At 39.8% G+C, this 23,616-nt stretch overlaps 1 pseudogene and 1 gene segment (V, D, J or C); both read right to left on the bottom strand.

Annotated features, from left to right (window-relative positions):
- Nucleotides 1-1,461: 1,461 nt before the first annotated feature.
- On the bottom strand, nt 1,462-2,039 carry LOC134477208 (immunoglobulin heavy variable 3-11-like). The segment is given in 2 exon segments: nt 1,462-1,790; nt 1,897-2,039. Coding segments are annotated over 2 exon segments (405 nt in total).
- A 5,097-nt stretch (nt 2,040-7,136) lies between these two features.
- On the bottom strand, nt 7,137-7,650 carry LOC134477207 (immunoglobulin heavy variable 3-48-like; annotated as a pseudogene).
- Between the last annotated feature and the right edge of the window lie 15,966 nt (nt 7,651-23,616).

Raw genomic sequence — 23,616 nt, 5'->3', positions numbered from 1 at the left:
GAACAGAGAAGGAAATGCCATAGTCAGATCTATACATATCAGCATATGGAAATAAACCTCAATAAAATCAGTGTTGCAGCAATTGTTCTGCATTCAAGGGGAGTCACTCAAATTGTCTCCTACAGATCCAAAGACAAATTTTAGACATTTCAAAGATCTCCAGGAAAATGGAATTCAGGACATTCTATAGCATATCCAACTATATCTCAGGAGATGGCATGTTATGGAATACATTCTCACCTAGGGCTGAAAACCACAGGTGCACCTGGGACACATCGGGAAACTCTCATTCCTGAAACCAGGGTACAGCAGTGATGATGATGGCCCAGGTGAGGTGCAGACCTGGGTGAGGAGGGGGAAGTATTTAGTTTCCCAGGATGACAGTGACCATGATTTCCATGGACATGACTGAAGGAAATGTGGGATATCTATGTGTGAAGACATCACCTCAGCTCTGTTTTCAAGCAGTGTGCATGTGTACATATTATGTATTTAAAATAATTTTGTTCTATTCAGTGCACACTTGCCATGATACAAAGAATAAGATTACTAATAAACATATATTTGACTATTTTATAAAAATTTATTAAAGGGTATGTGACTAATGAATACAGAATGAACAGACACAAAATAAAAAAGTATAAAGCCAGTAATCAGAGAACCAGTGAAGAAAAATGAATATTATGAAACAGGAACATTTTATCTTAAGTATTATCTCTTCTTATACTCATATATAGGTTGAAACCTGTACATTTATGTTAGAGACACAGAGACAGATACAGACTAAAGAAAAAGAATAATGAAGTTTATTTTATAAATTCCTAATTTAAAGCTACATAAACTAATTCCAGCCACATAACAGGAACAGAAAGAGCTGAGCCAGGTCCCTGGACACTGCCCTGAGTCCAGCTTGCTGCCCCTCTGCCTCCTCTCCCCAGCCCAGGGCTTCTCATGGTGATGGGATGAGCCTGGGGACCAGGTCTCCTGAGGTGCCAAGGAGAGGAGGGAGCTGCAAGGTCACAGACGCTGTGCAGTGGAATGGATATAATTTAGTTTTCTAACCTGAAACATTTACTCCTGCAATAGACAATGGTTCCTTATGAGGAGAAAACTAAGAATATCATTTTTAGATAATGATGATGTGGTATTCAAAAGAAACTTAACTTCTCAAAATGTATTTTGGGTTGTATTGCCCTAAGAGACCAAGAAAATAATATGTGTAAATAACGAAAGCTGCGCTTGTATCTTAACTACCCTCTAAGTCATCTGCAGCTTGTGTAACTCCGGTCTCTTCTTGTGATGTGAAGACAGAGAGGAAACCCCAGAGGCCTTCAGGAAACCTTCAGTTACCTGCTTCCTGCTCTGCTCCAGCTTCCAGGGCCCTAGCCAAGTCTCACTCAGTGCATCTCCATCGCCCCCTGCTGGTCGTGAGCGCCCCTGCAGGGAGGTTTGTGTCTGGGCTCACAGTAACACTTTCTCACTGTGTCCAGCACAGTAATACACAGCCGTGTCCTCGGGTCTCAGGCCGCTCATCTGCAGATACAGCGTGTTCTTGCCGTTGTCCCTGGAGATGGTGAATCGACCCTTCACCGAGTTTGCATATTGTGTATCACTACTATCATCATTGATGCCTGCAATCCACTCCAGCCCCTTCCCTGGAGACTGGCGGATCCAGCTCATGTAGTAATCACTGAAGGTGAATCCCGAGGCCACGCACGAGAGTCTCAGGGACCCCCCGGGCTGCACCAAGCCTCCCCCGGACTCTACCAGCTGCTCCTCACACAAGACACCTACAAACACAAGGATACTTTGTTCAGAAAAATATTACAAATGTCCTCTATTTATCATACTCATGTCTATTAACACACTCACTATCACTTGTTTTTCATCAATTACCTTTTAAAATGAAAAGGAGGAAAATCCAGATCATTGCAAACTCCATGGTGAGCCGCCTGTGCTCAGTCCTGATCATCAGAGGGCTGCACTCCTCTGCAGAGCTGCAGGGTGAGGGCTGGGCTGGCTTTCATCAGCACAGGGAGGCCCTATTTGCATGTCCTCCTCCTATATAGCCAGTTCTATTGAGGAAGCCTCAGAAAGGGAAGAGTACTGTGAAAAGTGTTTGGGATATCCCTAATATATAGACCATTTGGTTTATTCCTATGTCTGTGTAATGATAAACACATAACATCATTTTTTTAATTCTTACATATATGTAATTAAGGGATTTGATGATTTACTATGTTTGCAGGTATGTACATAGAATGAGGAGTATAATGACCTAAGAGATGTGAGCAATCTTTTATAAAACTTCAGTTCTCAACTGATGGTGGAGCAGTTCCAAGACAGAGTGGCCATGCTTCATGATGTTTTTCAAAGGTCTTCTACTCAGAGAACCTGACAGGATTTTCTGTGTTGCATTAGACTCATAAAAGAATAGATAAGCAGTATCTTTGTCAAGCATATGTTCAAGAATCTGGTGTCTCATTTTTTTACCTCTGCATTAAGCTTTCCACTGTAAGGTAACTTTTACAAATATATGTATTAAATTTAATGATGGATAAATGAGATGTATTTTGACACATACTACCAACATGATAATACTTACAGTTTATGCCCATTGTCAAGATATGCTATGGAGCAGTACTCCTAAATTCTCCTGTTGTGTTTCCTAAGTCTCCTTCTTTATTTTAGATTCTTCCTCACCTGAAACATTTATTACTGCATGAGCCTGTCTTATTCTCTTAGTGATAAAATTAGCACTCTAATTTTCCATGATGATGATGGTGATGACTATCGTATATTCCACAGCAACTAAATTCGTAAGATTCTTGGTCTTCTTTTCAGTATATGCACGTTCTTATTGCTGTACACAGGAATTCAGGTGAAGGAAATGACAACAGTGTAGGTGTAAATGTAATCTGTCACCACCAAGTCCCTGTCATTGCTTGGGCTCTGAAGAATTCATATGTGAGGTAGCAAGGATGCAACATTCATTCTCCACAGTGTGTGTGATGCTCACACAGAGGAGACATTCATTCACTAAAAGGAAGCACTCAGTCCTTAGCTTCCTTCTCTGCACCTCTGGAAGGCCTCAGTCCTTAGCTTCCTTCTATGTACCTCCTCTGGGGCCACTCCGGTTCTCTGCAGATCCCGTTTTTTCACTAGTCAGAGCATTCCCTAACGCTCCTATGAGTCCTCTCCTGCTCTCAAACACTCCCCTCTTCTTTGTTCTGAGCGCCCCCTACTTGTCCGCGATACTCTGTACATAGCTTTGTGTCTGGGTTACCAGTTGCCTCGGCTTAGAAACTGTCTTACACAATACTGCATGGTGTTTTCCATGGATACTGAGGACAGTTGCTCAGAGAACTGGTTCTTGGCTGTCTTTAAATATACTGACTTTCAGGGATGAATTACAAGTTGTGCTTCCGCTCTTAATCATCCTGACACATTCACTCAGTTTCCTTCATGGTGGTTGAAGTATCCAGCTCCAGAGACAGCATAGCAGAGTGAAAGAAACCAGAGAATGGCAAGTCAGATGAAGACTGACTGTGAGTCCTTTGCTGAACCAGATCAGGTCTCTTGCAGCAGTAGTTGAGACAGGATGGTAGAGAACACAGTGAGTCCTGAGATCAGATGCAGCATTTCCACAACACCTGGGAGCCAGCACCAAAAGAGAAGGAACCTACATTGTTCTAGTTTCTTGAAGACCAGGTTTACAAATCTCTGAGAACATCTTAAACATTGAGATACACAAGAAATTAAGCCAGAATGAAATATGAGTTTATCCGTTAGCTCCTGAAGTATTTGCATGTGGGGAGTTATCTTGTACATGAAGGTCACAAGGAAACAGAGGATGCACACATTTTTTGAAACTGCCACTAAGTGAAAGAGTGGACTGAGCCCTCAAAAAAGTCCAAGGTCCCTGGGGTCTATTGCTCTAGGCCCAATCCTCCTACTCCATACAGAATATACAATGGAAGAGCTAGTCAGGGAGTTGTGTATGTTTTTGTTCCGTTGGGTTTTTTTTTTAAAGGGTAAAACTAAACCTAATGAAACAGAACAAAGCAGATCAGAAGAAAGCAATGTAAGTGACACAGAATTCAAAGCAAGACAATAGGGGATCTACAGTGGCTTCCATGTCTCTTGTTTTCTTCTAAATGGTTGTCTATATCTTTACACACAATGAATTCATACAAAACAACATAGTATAAAACTGATCAGAACGGAGAAAAAAGGCATTACAGGCCTTCAAATCCAGACAATATGAAAATTAACAATGGCTGACATAAAGTCTCTGTTCTCTTCAAAATAGCTGTCCATACCTTCATGTATGTTGAAATTAAATAATACTAAACAGACTAAAACCACTCTGAACAAAGAATAGAAGCATTACTAGATTTCACAGCATGATGATATGGAATAAGCAATGGATATCATAATATGTTTTTCTTCAAAGTAGCTGTTAATTTCATCACATGTAATATAATCATTTCTCATCAACTGTTTAGGAGAAATTCTAGGTACGTGTAAGCCTCTACATGTATATCTGTCCTTGTTTTCCCGCTAATGGAGTTGTGTATGTTTACAGATGAAGGATGACTTTGCAGATATGAAAACTAGAACACAGGTCCCAGGGATAATGGGTGTGAGGCACATACAAGAAATGAGCATAGGAGTTATGTGCATAACACAAAACATCAGTTCATATTCTATGGGCATATGTACACATGCGTTTTAGGGTCCTGCTTCAAATCAATTGTCATTCTCCATTCTGTATTTGTTCTTACCATCATTCATATATTCCAGGGTTTTAAGGCACTCTGATAAATGCTGTCATCTCATTCAATTGGGCAAATATTGCCTAAGACACAGAAGTTTTTATGAATTTTATGGACTATTAGACACTCATTGTATTTATCCTTGTGCATGTGAAATGTACTCATAATAATGTGTCTTCATGGGTTTATGTTAAGATACATTTATTTTCGACTCAAAGTTCCATGCATATTTTTCTACCTCACAGTAGATATTTACACTAGGTAGTGTAATCTGTACCCTATTGAAATACATTGTAGTTTTAGTGATGCATTTTTTCTGTAGCAAGGTGCATTTCTGTGAGGACACCTACAGCTCTCAGCTTCCTGCATAGTAGAGAACAATGCTGTACATTAAACTCACAGGTAAGCACAGAACCTGCTACTGAATTTTCCCTCTGTCTTAGCATCAGACATATTGGGAAAAACCAACAGTGTATCCTCTCCACTCACATATGAATTCGTGATACCTTAGGTAATGCGTAAAGCATTTTCTGTGGAACTCAGTAGCAAAGAATCATGAGGGTCCTTGCTGCATCTTACTGGAAAGCATTTCAATGCACCAAAAATAAATAAGAACTGCACCCCTCTGACTGACAGTCACCTTGCTACAGAAAAAAAAAAATACTCAATCCCACGGAAGGATCTCCAGTTCTTTCCCTCATGCGTTCTGAGGAGGCCAAGCGTAATCCTAGTGCAACTCTAATTGTGCATCCTGGAGATGGGTCTGGTCAGTGTAGCATCCAGCATACCCGCAAGAGATGGAGTCTATGAGTCCCCACACCCTGGCTGAGCCCAGGGATTCACTTGCAGCATATGCCCATGCCTAGAAATCAGGACCCTGTGCTGCAGATACCACTAGGATTGGTAGCAGAAGAATGCACCAGAGGACAGAGTCCAGAGGCTGTGTGTCCACTCAGGATTCTCAGAAGCTCCACCTATATAATGGATTCCCAGAAGGGACAGATGGGCAGGCAAAAGCATTCCCTTCTGATGCTGGTGATGTGATGAATGATCACATGGTTGTCTGGAAATCAGGTATCTGGTGAACTGGTTTATTTCCACGAGGGACATCTGAGTTCTTCAGATACCTTGTCCCCAAGAAGGGCACAGTGATGTCCTGATGGGCTTCAGATGCTGATCCTTCCCCTTTGGACCTCAGGACCCAGCTCAGGCATGGACACAGAGCCATCTCTGAGTCTCCCCAAGTTTGTGGCCTTCTCCCTGCATCAATGTGTGAGTCCACTGTGCGATTCTTGCTGTCCCTCATGGATTTACCCAGATGTCCCAAAAACCCCATCAGGAGACATGTCATGCAAAGAACACCAAGGAGAGAGAGAAAGTGAATTGAGCCTGAAGGTCTGGGCTCCCTGAGCGGGGTCTGGCAGGTGATGGAGGAGGAAGCTGCACAGGGCTCCTCTGTCCTCTCCTCTGTCTCCCCTGTTGTCTGCAGCTTCAGAGTTCTGCTCCCGATGGACCTGGTCCTGGAGCTCCACTAACTAATCCATGCTCACCACACTGCTGTGCCTGTCTATGGGGACTCTCATGTTCTCGTGGTGAGATCTATCCTGTTTGTCCCACAAGGAAACTTGGGATGTTTCCCTCATTTTTGCTTGAACTGTCCTCCTCTCTGAGCAGCAGGGCACTTCCTTCAATGTATATCTCATACAGACAACATTAACAATTTATGGGCATACTTGAAGAATGAGTAATTGGTTATATTTAGGGGAATTCATTTCCAACAAGTGGGATAAGTTTCTGGTAATATCTTTCCCTGAGTGTCTTTCTGGAGAGGCTACTAGTCCATTTTGCAGTGTTCAACTTTCTCTTCCCCCAGTCAGACTCTTTAGCCCAGTCCAGCTGCCCCTCTTCCTCCTCCCCTGAGCACAGGGCTCCTCATGGTGCTGGGGCTGAGCTTGGGGACCAGGTCTCCTGGAGTGGCCAAGGAGAGGAGAAAGCTGCAAGGTCTCAGATCATGTGCAGAGGGACAGAAATAATTTAATTTCCTAATCTGAAACATTTACTCCTGCAACAGACAATTGCTCCTCATTATGACAAAAATAACAATTTCATTTTTAGATAATAGTGATTTGACATTCAAAAGATAATTTGTATGAAACAAAAAATAAATAAATATACATATATATAAAGTTTTACTTGTATCTTGAATATTTCATAAGTCATCTAAAGCAAACGTATTTTGGGTCTCTTCCCATTATATGATGTTCAGACAGGAAACCCCAGAGGTCAAAGGAAACCCTCAATCTCCAGCTTCCTGCTCTGCACCTGCTGGGGCCCTGGTCTCTGCTCCATGGATCCCCATCACCACCTGCTGGTCGTAAGCGCCACAGCAGAGAGGTTAATTTCCAGGCTTACATGGAACTTTTTCACTGTGTCTCTCATACAGTAATACATGGTCGTGCCCTCGGTTCTCAGGCTCCTCATCTGCAGATACAGTGTGTTCCTGCCATTGTCCCTGGAGATGGGGAATCGGCCTTTCACCAAGGCTGCGTAGTTTATATTACTACTATCACCATTGATGTATGCGATCCACTCCAGCCCTTTTCCTGGAGACTGGGGAATCCAGCTCATCCTGTAGCTATCGAGGCCATGCAGGAGAGTCTCAGGGACCCCCCAGGCTGCACCAAGCCTCCACCAGACTCCACCAGCTGCTTCTCAGCTTGGACTCCTGAAAACACAAGACATCCTGCTCAGAAACTGTTACACAGGTCCACTGTTTATCCCACGCATGAGACACACACTCAGTATTTCTTGTTTTTCATGAATTACCTTTGAAAACAGCAAGAAGGAAAACCCAGCACACTGTGAACTCCATGGTGAGCCGTCTGTGCTCAGTCCTGATCACCAACTGGAAACAGTTGGGCACCAGTGCTGGGGTCCTCTGCAGAGCTGCAGGGCGATGGTTGGGCTTGTTTTCATCAGCACAGAGAGGCCCTATTTGCATGGTCTCCTGCTCTATGGACAGCTCTGGGATTGGATATTCAGAAATGGCATGGCACATAGCAGCTGTGAGTGTCCTGAGGAAGTTTAGTAACAATGGTAGTAGTGAAAAACAATTATGATAGTTATATGATTGTCTTGTTCTGTATGTATCGATTGAGCATCATTACCTTTTGTCCATGTACCCAAATCATGGATTTTTATTGATATTGCTTACTTTGTAATCATGCAAAACAATAAAAGTGTCATAAACTGTTGTATTATCTCCATAGGATTCCATGTCTTATAAGGTTATGCCCACCATCTGACCCTATGCTCTTCTAAGTTGTGAACAAATTGCTTCCTGATCCAGCTCCTGGACACAGGAATGCATCTCCCGAGGTTCATGTTCCTTCTTCCTGTGGTGAGAATTTGTGTGACTTTGCTGCATTCTGCTGCTTGCTGAGAGGAAACCAAACAGTGATTGTGTTGGTGCCTGTTAGTGGCTCTCTCATTGTTGACTGTTGTTATCTCTCTCTTCTTCTGTTTTCACCTGTTGTTTATCTGTAAATCTTCACCAGATATAAGGCATCAACTGCCCATATATAACGTGTGCCCCTAAGAAGTATTAACACACACGAACACTTGCACAGCTACACATACCAGAAGCAAGGAGTACATGTGTCATCCTCCGTGTGTCCTGAGGCTGCTCTGCTATCTCTCACTTCCTGCTTCCTTCCCACATCCCATCACCCGGCAGCTTGTGACCATCCTCATGTGGCTTCACGTTAACTTCCTATGAACCTTGCTCCTGGGGGTGTAAACTAGCACAAACATTTTTAATCAATGTAGATATTCTTCAAAAACTAAAATTAAAATTTCATATTACCTACCTATTCTGCTTCTTGATCTTTGCCAAAGAGCCCAAACATCACACTACAGCATTATATGCATAGCAATGTATACAGGAGCACAATTAGTAACAGCTAAATCCTGGAAGCAGCCAATATATCATAAACATATTACTGGATAAATAAAATATAGTATTTATACATCATGGGCTACTACTAAGCTATAAAGAAGAATACATTCTTGGCAAACAATCATGTCTGAGAGATTTCTGAGGTAAAGACAGACACATGAAATTGGAATATCCAGGGGTATGTATCACATAGAGAAGTTTTTGATCATAATGAAAACCATCTTTCACCTTCTAAATCTTCACTTCATATAGATTCTGTGTTCTCTTTGTGACCTGAGTGCTGCCTGCTGGTCCTACAGGAAGCTTTGTGTCTGGGTTCACACTGATGTCCTCTCATTGTGTCTCTGGCATAGTAACATATGGCTGTGTCCCCAGATCTCAGGCTGTTCATTTGTAGATACAGAGTGTCCTCAGCATTATCTCTGGAGATAGTGAATCAGCCCTTCACAGATTCAGGATAGTATGTGCTACCACAATTATTAATGCTTGACCCCCACTGTAGCCCCTTCCCTGAAACTAGTGGATTGAGATGATACAGTAATCACTGAAGGTGAATCCAGGGGCTTCACAGGAAAGTCTCAGGGATGCCCCAGGCTGCACCAAGCCTGCCCTCCTGGACCTCACCAGCTGCTCTTCACACTGGACACCTGCAAACACAGACACCCTCTTCAGAAAGCTGTCACACAGATTAACTGTTTCTCCCAATCATGTCCACGCACACATTCAGTATTGCTTGTTCTCCATGTACTACCTTATAAAATGAGAAGGAAAAGCCAGCTCATGGAAAACTCCATGGCATCATATGTATTCAAGCCTGATCCTGCAGCACATTCACCTGTAATCCAGGGCTGGGCTCATCTACAAAGCTGCAGGGTCCAGGATGGGCTGGTCCCCTTGCTACAGAGACTCCTGTGTTGTGGAAGCCTCAAATAGGGAAGATACAGAATGTTATTGGAAATGATTTTCCAACAGTCATAATAACAATAAGGATATAATTTGTCACTATATGTTGTGAAAAACACTAGTTTTCTCAGATATGTATATACACAATTAATGGCTTTGGTCACTGTTTCACTTGGGTGGGTACACAGCAAGAAACACAATAATCCTATGAAATTATAAACTCAGGTGTAGTAAGGATATCTCACCTATTTGGTCCAATAAATCTTCACACAGTACTAGACTGAGATTTACCAAGTAACTGTATAGTCCATTTGTCTGCTGAATTTAGTAACAGCCCCTCCTTGCTCACACATCATTTTTGTTCCCTATCTTAAATTTAAAATAATTTGAAAAACTAGCATCAACTATGCTATGTGAATACTCAACTATGTTTCAGTTGAAGCTTCTAATTTCTTATGAAGTTCGATCAGTTTTGTAGTTGAAACAATTTGCATACAAAACCTTCATATGAACACTTGAGGAAATCATCATTGACTATACAACACCAGACATGGAAAATCTCAAGTGACAGTGGACTTCCAGCTCATCAACTCATTCCCCTCGCACACACCCTCACATTTTCACGCTTTGGGTAATTGGCATTTGAGTTGTCTCCAAGATTAAGTTATTACAAATAGTACTGTAAACATGGGTTTATGTTTTAACCATAATATGATGTTTTCATTTATTCTGCAGAGACATCCAAGAGGGAACAGCTCAGTTGACTGACACCTCTAATCCTAGGTTTTTTGAGGAATCTCCATAGTGCTTTCCACAGGTTTCACCAGTCTGCACTCTCACAAAAGGTGGAAAAGAATTCCTTTTTTTGCCACAGCTGCTCCAACATTTGTTATTGGTTGATTTCTTGATTATCACATTTGTTTTGTCTCTCATATTATAATGATGTTGAACATTTGTCATATATATTTTTGCCATTTTTATGTCCTCATCTTAGAATTATGTATCCATTGCAGATGCTCATTTTTAGGTTGGTCTTTGAATTAGGGGGGTGCCATGGTTTATGTCAGTGGCCCCCAAGTCTCACGCATTTATGGACTGGACCAAATCTAGCCTTTGTGATCGGATGGTATGAGTGTTTCACCCACCCTGAGGTGGAGCCAGGATACAATGTATCAGCCAGAAGAAAGTGTGTCTCTCTCTCTCTTGCCCATTCATGCTTACTGTTTGCAGCTGGCCATGAATGGATGCCCCACCATGTCATGTTACGTTGGAGCCAGCTGAATGTGGACTGAAACCTCCAACCTGTAAGAAATAAATCTGTTCTTCATCCATTGTGGGTGTTGGGTGTTTTGTCCCAGCAAGGAGACAAAAATAACCAAGGCAAGGGGTTTGATTTTTTCAATTCTTTATATCTTCTGGATATAAATTCATTGCCTAAAGGACAACTCACTAAATTTTTTTCTCAATGTGTTAGTTTCCTTTTCACACTATTGCTGATTTCTTTTGATGCACCAAAGCTTTGTAATAAGATGATATCACAGTTGTTGGTTCTTTGAAGTATTTCCCATGCAATCTGGATTTTGTTTTTGAACACTCTACCTACATCTATGTCTTCTGGATTTCTACCTACATTCTTTTCCAGTATATTTAATATTTCCTTTCTAATATTTAGATTGTTGATCCTTCTTAATTAGATTAGTGTGTGGAAATAGCCGCACACTAATTTTAATCTTTGATATGTATAAAATCAATGTTTCAAGCACTATTTATTAGATACTTTCTTCTTGTGAACAAATTTGGCGCCTTTGTCAAAGGTAACATTTGTTGAGTGTATGTGGAATAGTTTATGCATCTTCTAATCTGTTCCACTTATTTTGACATTTTTGCCCATACCATGCTGACTTTATCATAGAAGTTTGTAGTAGGATTCCAAGTCAGGGATTGCAATGCCTGCTACCTTACCTTTAATGTTGAGAATTGTTTTTGCTATTCTAGGCCTGTTTCTAAATTAATTTTATGAATGTTTTCTCTAGTTCTGTGAGAAATGCTAATGGTACTTTGATTGAAATTGGGTAAAATCTGTATAGCAACTTTGTGAGTATGGTCATTTTCACTAGGCTGGTTCTTCTACCTAAGCAAGGTGTATCTTTCCATTTCCTGATATCTTCTTTGATTGCCTTTTTGAAGGTACTTATTATAAATGTGTAGATCTTTTACTTCCTGCATTGTATTGATTGCTATTTAATTTTTTGCATGGTATTACAAAAGGTGTGGCTCCAACAATGACTCAGTCAATAACTTTATTAGGCATGTACAGGAAAGCTGTTGATTTCTTTAATTTTGGACAGACATTAGTTAATATATTGCATATTGTTATCTTCAAAGTAGTTGTTCAGAACACAGGATTTAGCATTAAAAAGATGATTCACACAATCTAACAATGAAAACAAAAAACTGTTCCTTTTTAACAGATCAGTAGTGTAGTAATGTTTATATACACAGATACACACACACACACACACACACACACACACACACACACACACAGCTTTTCCCTTCTTTCTTTTCTCCTTTTCCCATTCCAGTTGTTCTTTCCTTTCAAACATTTGTTTTCCCTTTCATTTTCACAATATGTATTGTATATTTTGGGCCTGATTTACTCTTTCAGCTTTTTTAAACACTAGGGTGAGAACACTATATTCATACGTCTAAGTCTGATTTGCTCCACTCATGAATATGGACTCAAGTTGCATCAATTTATCTATAAAAGCCTTAAGTTTATCCTTCTTTGTAGCTAATACTCCATTGTCTCGGGCTGGGGATTTATCTCAGTGGTGTAAGCACCTGCCTGGCAATTGTGAGATGGTAAATTCAATCCCCAGGACCAAAAGAAAATAAAAGAAAAAAATACAATGTCTTTTTGATCTGTTCCATGTTTGATGAGCATTTGGGTTGGTTGCAATATTTAGCTATTACAAATTGCGCTCCTTTAAATGTTGATGCACATATATCACTGTAGCGTGATGATTTCAATTCTTCTGAGAAAATACCCAGAAGGGGAATAACTGGATTGAATGGAATCTACAATCCGTGCTTTTTGAAGAATCTGCACACTGATTTCCACAGTGGTTGTACCAATCTACATTCCTACCAAAAATGGAAAAGAGCTCCTTTTTCCCTACCACACCACTGGCATTTGTTATTCTTGATTTCTTGATGACAGCCATTCTTTCTGGAGTGAGACAGAATTTCACTGTTGTTAATTTGCATTTCTTCAGTCATCAGAGACATTAAACATTTGCTCATGTATTTTTTTGCCATTCATATTTCATCTGAGCAGTGAGTGTTCATCTCATGTGCCCATTTTTGGATTTGGGGAGCCTGAATTTTTCAGTTCTTTATATGTTCTAGATATAAATCCTTTGAGGAACAGTTGCGATTCTTTGTGTGTGTGTGTGTGTGTGTGTGTGTGTGTGTGTGTGTGCGTGTGTGTGTGCGTGTGTGTGTGTGTGTGTGTGTGTGTGTGTGTGTGTGTGTGATTCTTTGGATTTTCTTTGCACTATTGATTTCTTTTGATGTGCAAAATCATTTTAATGATGAGATCCCAGCTGTTGATTCTGGGAAATGTTTCCTGTGCATTATGCTTTTAGTTCATGAACTCTCTGCCTGCCCCTATATCTTCAAGATTTCTATCTATCATTTCTTCCATTAGATTTAGTGTTTCCATTTCAATATTTAGATCTTTGATCCATTTTGACTTTAGTTTAGTGCATGGTGATAAATAGTGTCTAGTTTTACTCTTCAGTATGTGGAAATTTAATCTTCCAGCACCATTTAATAGAGTCAATCTCTTCCACTGAATATGTTTGGCCCCTTTCTCAAAGATAAGATGGGCATCTAAGGAGATCAAAATGACTATTCAGTGGTATCCTTGTACTTCCAGGACTCCCCATACCTAAAATTAATATTTCTTTCTAACCCAGAATAGCATGAGGTCATTAGAATAAGATGCAAAATTTTGCTGGTAGATCATCTCAGTAACGGTGAGTGGTGCCACAGTTACTTCCAACCTTTTATTCCTGAACTCGTGAATGTTAGCTATGGGAAATAAACCCTATAGTGGAGGCTGATTCAAAGCATGTACAATTTTTAGGAGAACCTTTAGTTTGTTCCCATGATACTCAGGTCTATCTATTTGCCAGTACCATGCTGATTTTATCACGGTAGCTTTGCACACCCAAGGATTCTCAAATATGGCACCATCTTTTGGGATGATCAGCCTTTGACTGAGTGGCAGGTTGATCAGATTGAACTGTGCTCTCATCATGAAAAGGTATGCTTTGTGCTTACTGTCATACTTAAATTGGATTTGCTTTTTCTGCTTGCAGTGTTTCTACCAATACTCCTATTCATAGATTGACATGATGCCTTACCAACTATCATCAAATTCCACACAGCATTGTAACTCACACCAAGAAACACATTTGATAGCCAATAAAGTGAAGAGAGGGCTCATACTCATGGAATTCACTGGGATTACTGTATTCAACACAAAGAAGCAGATGATTTGATAGAAAGTTGGAATGGTCTTTTGAAGACACACTTGCAGCATCAGTTAGGTGGCAATAGCTTGCAGGAACTGGGAAAGGTTCTCCTAAAAATTGTACATGCTTTGAATCAGCCTCCACTATAGGGTGTATTTCCCATAGCTAACAATCATGGGTTCAGGAACAAAAGGGTGGAAGTAACAGTGGCACCACTCACCGTCACTGAGATGATCTACCAGCAAAATTTTGCATCTTATTCTAATGACCTCATGCTCTGCTGGGTTAGAAAGAAATATTAACTCTAGGTATGGGGAGTCCTGGAAGTACAAGGGTACCACTGAATAGTCATTTTGATCTTCTTATGACTCTAAGAAATCAAGCAGGAAAGGGCATTTCACTGTTGAGAGGGCTGATGGACCAGATTGCCGAGGGAACACTGTAATAATCCAATCCAGACAGAATGTCAAAATGGTCTAGAACCTTCAAGAATGAAGGTATAAGTCACTGCACCAAGAAAAGAACCAACATCTGCAGAGGGGCTTGCTGAGGGTCAAGGAATTACCAAATGGGTAGTACAAATAAGATCTAAATGAGAGCTATGGTGCTGTGATCAGCTACAGAAACAAGGATTGTAACTGTAATTCTTTCTCCTAATATGCTTCCAATGTAATGTAGTGTTAATAAACTTAACATTGGTTAAGTCTTATTAAACGCATGTTATAGTGTTCAAGTTGTGAAATGTTAGCATCACCAAAGAAAACTTCCCTTCTGTTCTGGGAAGGAAACAAGTTTGTTTTCATTTGTATTCTGGACAGTCAAAAAATTAGGTGTATTTCTGAGCTTATTTCTGTATCCGGAGTATGGTTTAGAGAAATGTGTCTGTAAAATATCAAGGGGTGGATTGTGACAGTTAATTGTGACATCTTGAGTACTACATGTTCAACTAAATTGTTCCAGCAAAATTCTGGGTGTGGAAGACCTACTCTATGGTCGAATGTTGCCAGAATGTTATTTTAAAAAATGAAGAGTTTTTTTGTTTATCTGTTTGTTTGAAGGACCTCCAGTATTCACTGTCACCTTGGAAGCCATCTCCAAGTTTCTAGCACAGACTCTTTAGTCTCCCTGAGCAGACCCCTCAGCCTCCAGTTCACACCATTCAACTTTTTGGAACAGACCCTTTGATCTTGTGATATGGCCTCCCGCAGGGTACTACAATGGGCGCCAGGCCTTCAACTGGAGTTTTTTGATATGCAGTGCAAAGTACTCCTTTTGCACTCTTGCACATTTGATTGGTGGGCAGTCTTTTAAGCCAATATTGCACATTTTTATGTATGCCCCACATTAAACTTCTCTAGTAAGTGCTGATACATTATTACAAATCATGATATCCTTTTGCAGACAAGTCATAGTCCATTTGATGTTGCACAATCAAAAACAGGAGTATGAGTTTTTTGTACAAGTCATGGTAAAATTATCAGAAATTTGAAGTCATAGCAATATATAAATGAAAAGTCAAATGCGGATGGAAAGAAAACAAAATTTTATGTAAATTCCAATACTGACAGTGACATGAAAGCAAACTACATGAAATTTTATACTTGATATAATTATGTTGGGATATATTAAGCTGCACTGTGATGATATGAAAAGCTAAACATTTGCAAATCCATGTAGTGTGAAAACAATTCAACTTTTAAAAAGCTCATTTCACATTTTCCTAAATACATATACATATACACACATACTGTAACTTGAAATTGAAAAAACTTTTTACAAAGACTATGAAGCATATATACAAAAAAAAAATTAAAACCAAAACTGGTGGGAAATCTCATCAATTAAAAAAATTTATTTTTTAATGACCTATACTTTCCAATAGTAAAAAAAAATCAAAATCAAAACTATGAAAACAATAATCCTACTTAGAAGTGAGAAATACATTTCAATTCCCCTTGTTTAATTAAAGATACTACATATTAAGTTAGAAGATAATGGCTTAATCAAAAATATATTATGTCAAAAAATAAAATATACATATCAATATCTTTTATAATAAAGACTACAGATATTTAGTTGAGATATTTACAAGTGATTTACTGAAAAACATAGAAGGGATATATTCTAGGATTCTTCATCCAGGAGTGTATTTTCTGCAAAATTTGTGAAGAAATGATGGTATATAATTTTTCATTTCATTTGCTCGTCACTAATATATGAGAAATTTTCAAAAAAACTTAAGTATATAGGCTTTCTCACCAGTGTAATTCATTTCATGTACCTGATAAAAACTATTCATTAAGTACTTTTACCACATTGCTTATATACAACAGGTTCCTACCAAGGGTCCCTACAGAGAGAGAGAGAGAGAGAGAGAGAGAGAGAGAGAGAGAGAGAGAGAGAGAGAGAGAGAGAGAGAGAGAGAGAGAGAGAGAGAAAGAGAGAGAGAGAGGGAGGGACAGAGACAGAGACAGAGACAGAGAGAGACAGAGACAGAGAGAGAGACAGAGACAGACAAAAAGAGAAATGAAAAACCTCAAGTAATAGCATTTTTGTGTTTTCAACTCTACATCAGATTTGATTTTTATCCATATGCACGGATCATGCCTTTCACATGGATGGCCCTTGCTTTGTAAACGTGTGAAATGTTGAGTGCCATGAGCAGCTGTGTTGTCCATATAGGATCTGATGCTGCATGAATGTCACCCCCACTGTCTAGGGCTCTGCTCTCCTGGCCTGTAAGCAGACTGAATCCCCATCCAGCTACTGGACTCTCACGTTGTCAAGTGCAGACCCCTCTTCCTGTGGGGAGACCATGTGTGACTACGCTGTGTTCTGCTCTTTTCTGAAAGGAAACAGCATCAGCCTTCATGTGGAGCCTGCTAATGAGATTCTTCATTTTCCTTATCATTATCTTCCTCTGTTCCATTTTTTCTACTTTAATTTTTAATTTTTAGTTCTTGTTAATTTTTATCAATTTCATTTACAGTATATAATGGATATGTATCTTGTAGACACTTATCTGTGTGCCTAAAATACTTTACTTCTTGATTCATCAGATTCTCTCTAACATCCCTCCATTTCTTAGGTCCCTTTACTCTTGCTCTTATTATCTCTCCTTTATTTTGCTTTTTGACCTATTTATATAAAAGTTTTCTTGTATAAAATGAACCATGAAATATTTACGCTTTTCTAATTTATTTCACCCACATAGTGCAAAAATGTTTCCATCTATCAGTTTAACATTTAACTACTATCAAGAATATATGAATAGAGACCTCAAAAAATTAGATCCCCTCAAAATAAGAAAAGGGCAATTGAAATGAAGAGATGCTTTTCTGAGGCAAAAGTAGAAAAGGTCAAAAAATGAAATATTTTCAACAGTTAGCAATCAAGGGAAGCAATCCCAAACCTTCAACATCCTACCTGAATATTTATTCTACATTATATCCTGGTGTGTGCTTCTTAATTTTCTGCATTTACATACACTGGATTGTAAACACCCTGTTTTTACTCTGTGCCACAGATGCCTCTTCCTTTTCTTCCCAATATTCTAGTCCATCAATGTCACCTGAAAACCTTTCCACATTTATTTATCATCTACTTTTATCCAACATTCTTTATAAATTTTTATCACTGTATGTTTGTGGTAGGTAATGGTTACATGTCACATATTCCTTCTGTCATTCCCTCGGCACCAGATTTCTTCACCTTTCTGCAGAGGAGACTTTTCAGTTCCTTAACAAGTTTATTTTGTTCTTCAAATTGTTTCTAATGTGTGTCTCTTATTTTAGACAGATCATATGATATTTAACTTTCTTTGAATTATTAATTTTTTCTTATTGTCTCAAGATTCAACTATTTTCCTAAAAATAATTCGAGTTTATTTCTATTTTGTAGGTATACCACACTTTCTGTCTTTGCTTAGCCTTTGTGAATATAAATAGGTCATTTGCATCTTTATCTATTGTGAATATGTATCACTGTAATATGATGACTTTAATACTGCATCATCAAACATGATTCACAGTCATGTATAAATATAACAGTTGTTAACAAAATTAACCAATTATATATTTCTTCTATTTGTTTCATGTTTTAAAACTTTGCTGATCTTTTTTTAATGCACTTGCGAGACAAAGATAGTTTCCTGCAATTTTGTTTGTGACGTTTCACTTGAAAGAGTTTCATGCACTTCGGTGTCACCACACTTCTGTTAAATGATCTATTTTATTAAAGGCCAGAACACTTTTGAAGCCATGCTGGACCTGGGAGGAGAAACAAGAAGAAAAAGAGGCCAATTTTTCCTTTCCATGACCTGGCACAAACCATGTAGCTCCTGGAAGGAGAACAAGCCAAATTCAGTCTTCCCATGGCCCAGTGAAAACCATGCTGGTCCAGGGAGGCATAGCAAGAAGAACAAGAGAGAGACACGTAAGATGAGGTACTTAGAGACATCTCTACAAGTTTATATTGTATTTTACTACCTTGTTCTACTTTGAAATATTGAAAAAGATTTTTCTCCTCTTTGAGAAAAGGTTATAAAATGCAAAATGCACAGTGTTAATAATGAACAATAAAGCCTAGAGTTTAGCTCAGTAGCATAAGTGTCTGCCTTGCAAGCACTTGGTCCTGAGTTCAATAGCCGGTAACAAAAAAAAGGACAAAATGGAAAATAAGAAACTATTTTACACAGTTTTGTTAACATGATTTATTGTCGTTTGTGGTCTTTAGACAACAAATCAATGATGCTGCCTTTTAGTTGATATATTATCTAGTATGGATTTTAGAATTTGTTACTCTTCTGTTTCTATTATCCCATTGCATCATTTTGCGTTTTTTTCAGCACCAGGGATCGAACTCACGACTGAGCGCTTTCAAGGCAGGCTTTTATGCCGCTGATCTAAATCCCCAGCCTCAATAGTATCATTTTTTAAAATGTCATAACACCAACCTATAATAATAAAATGGTGAAATACATGTCCTCTTGTGGTAGATTCTGTGCTGTGTGTCTCGAGCGCCGCCTACTGGTCCTAAGCACCACTGCTCGGAGGTTTATGACTGGCTCCCACTGAGGTTTCCCTCACTGTATCTCTCACACAGTCATACACGGTCGACTATTCGGATCTCAGGCTGTTTATCTGCAGATACAGCATGTTCTTGCCATTGTCTCTGGATATGGTGAATCCGTCCTTCATGGATTCTGCGTAGTTTGTGCTACTATCATGGTACCTAATCTCTGAGATCCACCAACCCCTTCCCTGGAGCCTGCCGAATCCAGCTCAACCAGTAGTAACTGAAGGTGAATCCTGACGCCACGCAGGAGAGTCTCAGCCCCCCCCCAGGCTGCACCATGCCTACCCCAGATTCCACCAGCTGCACCTGAGCCTGGACACCTGCAAACACAGAGACATCCAGCTCAGGAAACTGTTACTGAGGTCCATTGTGTAATGCACACATTTCGACTGATGCCCTGGGCATATTTGTTCTGAATATTTTAACTTTGAAAATTGAAAACAGAAAAACCCAGCTCAGGGCCAGCTCTATGGTGAGCCATCTGTGCTTAGTACTTACTGTTCAACGAGCAGGAAAAGCTGGAACCAGGGCTGGGCTGCTCTACAGAGCTGCAGGATCAGGGCTGGGCTGGGTTTCATCAACAGAGGGAGTCCCTGTTTGCATGGCCTTCTTCTATATAAAGGGCTCTTGGCATGAAAAACTAACACAGGGCTGTGCCATCCTCAGATTTGACTGTAGTGAAAGAATTTGGCAACAATGATTTCATTCAAGATGATCTGAGAACCCCCTGTGAGATAATGTCTTGGTATCTCAGTCTCTTCATGTCCTTTTATTTCTCCCCCATGGTTTCAAATTGCAGCTTTCCATCCTGTCCCACATCCTGGTTTATCTCTTATTAAAGGCATTTTATTCTATCACAGAGGCCTCAGAGTTTGAAACCTCTCCTGTATTAATTTAAAAGTCTGAGACAAATAGCATCGGAATGAACTACACATCAGATTTAGAAGACTCTATCCAGTTTGTACTTATAAACTTTACCATGCTCAGTGCTTCCAGAATGCAGTGTTGGGCCTGGCCTAGGGTGCACATTCCCAGTCCATAGAGCTGATTGCATGGAGTGGCAACTTGAGCAAAGCACAAAAACCCCACTAGAGCATTTCTACCTCATTACTCACAGTTATGCTCTTTGACCTCATGTCACTACAACACAAGGTCAGAATTTGACAAGGTTCTGGAAGACTCATCCACACAGCTGTTACCTGACTCCATATGGGTGAGAACACAAGCCTGTTGGCTCCCACATTGGCATTCTCAGGGGATGGCTCTTCAGACCAGGGTTTATGGCAAATGGGGCAATGCAGGTCTGCAAGGGTGGGTGCTCAGGTGCCTCTCTGTGCCAGTCCTCACTCCACCCTTGTGCTAGTGTTGCCCCTCTGGGGGCCTCTGCAGTGTCCTCCCTCCAGCAGTGTTTCCTGCCTGTGCCTGCAATGCCACAGCTTGGTTTCAAAGCAGGATGGAAGCATCCATGCACAAAAAAAAATCTTAAGATCTGTGCCCTGCGATAAAAAGGTAAAAGACAAAAAAAAAGGGAGGGGGGGCTGGGGATTTAGCTCAGTGGTATAAGTGCCTGCCTTGCAGGCAGGCAGTCGTGAGTTCGATCCCCGGTACCGATAAAAAGGAAAAAGACAAAAAAAAAAATTAGGTGCCCTATACAAGGAGTGAGCCATGGACTCCATGGACAGACATGGTCTGGGAACACTGCCATATAAGTTACTGAGGCCCACATTTCTCTTGGAAACACAAGTGCCACACATGTGGTTAGTGAAGAAAATGCCCCCCCTTCCAAAATATTTGCTGTTAACACTTGAGAAAACCCTGACAAATGAGAATGGAGATCACAGATTGACAATCAATGACCCTTGCAGTCTCTCAAGTCCCTGCACTCCGGCCCTGTGATTTGAGTGACAGGCTCTAAATGCCATTTGAGTCAGTTTCATATTTTCCTGTGAATCAGAATCTGGCTTCTCTCAGCTTATGCTGCTCTCACTATCACGTGATCCCTCCAAAGGACTTGAATGTTCACTTTAGTAACTCTTGTGTCATATATAACTTGGCAGGTCTGGGAAATTTCCTACTTGCTAAGTTTTCCTTCCTTTGAGTTCTTATTCTACACTGTCCTGTTGCTACTTTCAATCACATTATCATTAGAAATGAACTCTATTGTGCTGTTTCTCCACACCAGGTCTTGTCCTCTGTACTATGTTTATAAATCTATGCATGATGTCAGCATCACTGAGTCACTGAGATTTTCCAGTAAGTTTAGATGTCTAAATTAGGTTTTTGCACTGTTTGTTTTTTCCAGAAATGCATTAGGTGTTATAGATTTGGTTAGTCTTTGTTAATGGCATTCTGCTTGAATTATACCCACAAACAGTAAGATCAGAGTTTACATGTACAATTTAGGGAAAGTGTGCGTATTAAACCATTTCTGATTCTACTATAACAGTGCTTAATCTGTGTGTTCATCATGATAAAAGGAAGTTCATGACTATTTCTAATTATTCATTGTATATTTCATGACCCCATAGTCCCTGGAAGCTGTAGGTATATATTCAGAGTGCAATTGCTGTGAAACGTTTGGATGTTATATGTCACCAGAGTCACAGAGCAGGGGAAGTTTGCATTCATTAGGCTGTTTCAAGGCATTCTCATGCAGCAACAAGAACATTAAACTCATTTCTCTCAAGGTAAAGAATATACATGTTTATGTAAAATTTCTTTGATTATCCTTTTTAATTAGTAAACTTTTAGGAAGTTTGTTGCCATGAGGAATTTTGTAGGCACATCAGCTTCTATGATTTTATGCAAATGTGAATTTTCAATACTCTTAATTAATTATCTAAAGATATAAATCCGATGGAGAATTCATTTTGTAAATTTTAAAAGATACTAAACTATTGAGAGCAGCTGTGAAATCACACAACCTCATCCTCTTGCTGAGGGCTCTAATGTCAGTGCATAATCATCATTCTGTGTTCTGCCTGCCATTTTTACCCTAATCTTACAGTTCAGCATAAAGCAACAAAAACCTGATATTATTTAACCAAACGTTGAATGTAGATATAAACACTGTGATTTATTTGAAGCTTAAGAGGATTTTCCAATGAAAGGAAATCCACAAACGGAATAGGGAAATCTCTAGTCTCTTTGACCACGTCAGGGTGTGGGGAATGCAAGAATGAAAAGTGATGGCAAAATATGAGATTTAGGAAAAAATTGCCACTAACAATGTACTGTTGGTTGCAGGCTTAACGGCATGTACTCATCAATAATGACGTTTTAAAATTTGAATTGGAGACATTGCTGATATCTAGCAGATTTCAGTAAGTTTGTCAATGATTCGGGTTGATAGATATAAAATGTTACATAGTATAACTTGCATGAAGAAGATGTAATGAGAGGCGCACAGGGCCCAACATTACTACATTTCCATAGGGGAAGCGGATCACAGGAGGATGAGGAGTGAGGAGGACCAGGGTTTCAGCACCAACAGTCTCCATGAAGCTGCTCCTATGCTGGGACCTGGAAGGGCTGGCTCCAGGGAACCCTGAGCCCCCTGAGGGATGCTCAGGTCCCTCAGAAAGAACTGCACAACCCTACGCTATCAGAAGCAGGATCTGTGGGTTCTGATCGATATAGAGGTGAGGATTGTGACTGGGCTCACACTGAGCGCCCCTCACTGTGGCTCCAACTTCCATCCAGACTGTTACCAGATTCCCTGACCTTCACTGAGACATGGGCCAGATGACCACAGCAGAATTTTATTTGACTCAAGTGATGATTGGGATCCTGCAGACTGGAGAATGTGTTCTCCTTTAAAAATAAACTGAGACTTCAGAGGTAAGACAAAGACATAAAAGCACAGTGTCGGGGATAAGAATCATATGCAGAAATTTCTAAACCTGACAGTAAACAACATCCACCATCCTTTAAATGTGCTCTTTGTCTGTATACATGAAACAAAGTTGGAGATAGAATATATTGAGTTGAAAAAATAGATGAAGGTAGTTTATTATATATCTGTACTGGTACAGAAAAATTTGATAGATATTTGGAGATGAAGAATTTTATACTTTCAACTGCTTTTAAAGAAAAATAAGAAACACTTTTTTCATGAAACAATCTTTTGAGGTGATTGTCAAGAAAGAAAAGACCAAAGGAGCATTTTTGTCTTTCTTTTCTATTTTTCCTTCCTTCTTTTTTAAAATCTGAAATGACTAAAGATCAGAAAGATCCTTATTTTCCTTAATGGGCACTTAGTCCTATAACATCAGTGCACCCTCTAAATAAAAATCCATGCGTGTCACTCAGTCACACAGTAGTTTGAGAACAAGGACAGAAGGACAGAATAATGAAT

This window comes from Cavia porcellus, unplaced genomic scaffold (genome assembly GCF_034190915.1).
Source record: "Cavia porcellus strain 051 isolate PalLab524CR breed Dunkin Hartley unplaced genomic scaffold, mCavPor4.1 scaffold_8, whole genome shotgun sequence".
Lineage (NCBI taxonomy): Eukaryota > Metazoa > Chordata > Mammalia > Rodentia > Caviidae > Cavia > Cavia porcellus.
Note: the sequence above shows the minus strand (reverse complement) of the source record. Positions and strands in the feature narration are given on the sequence as shown.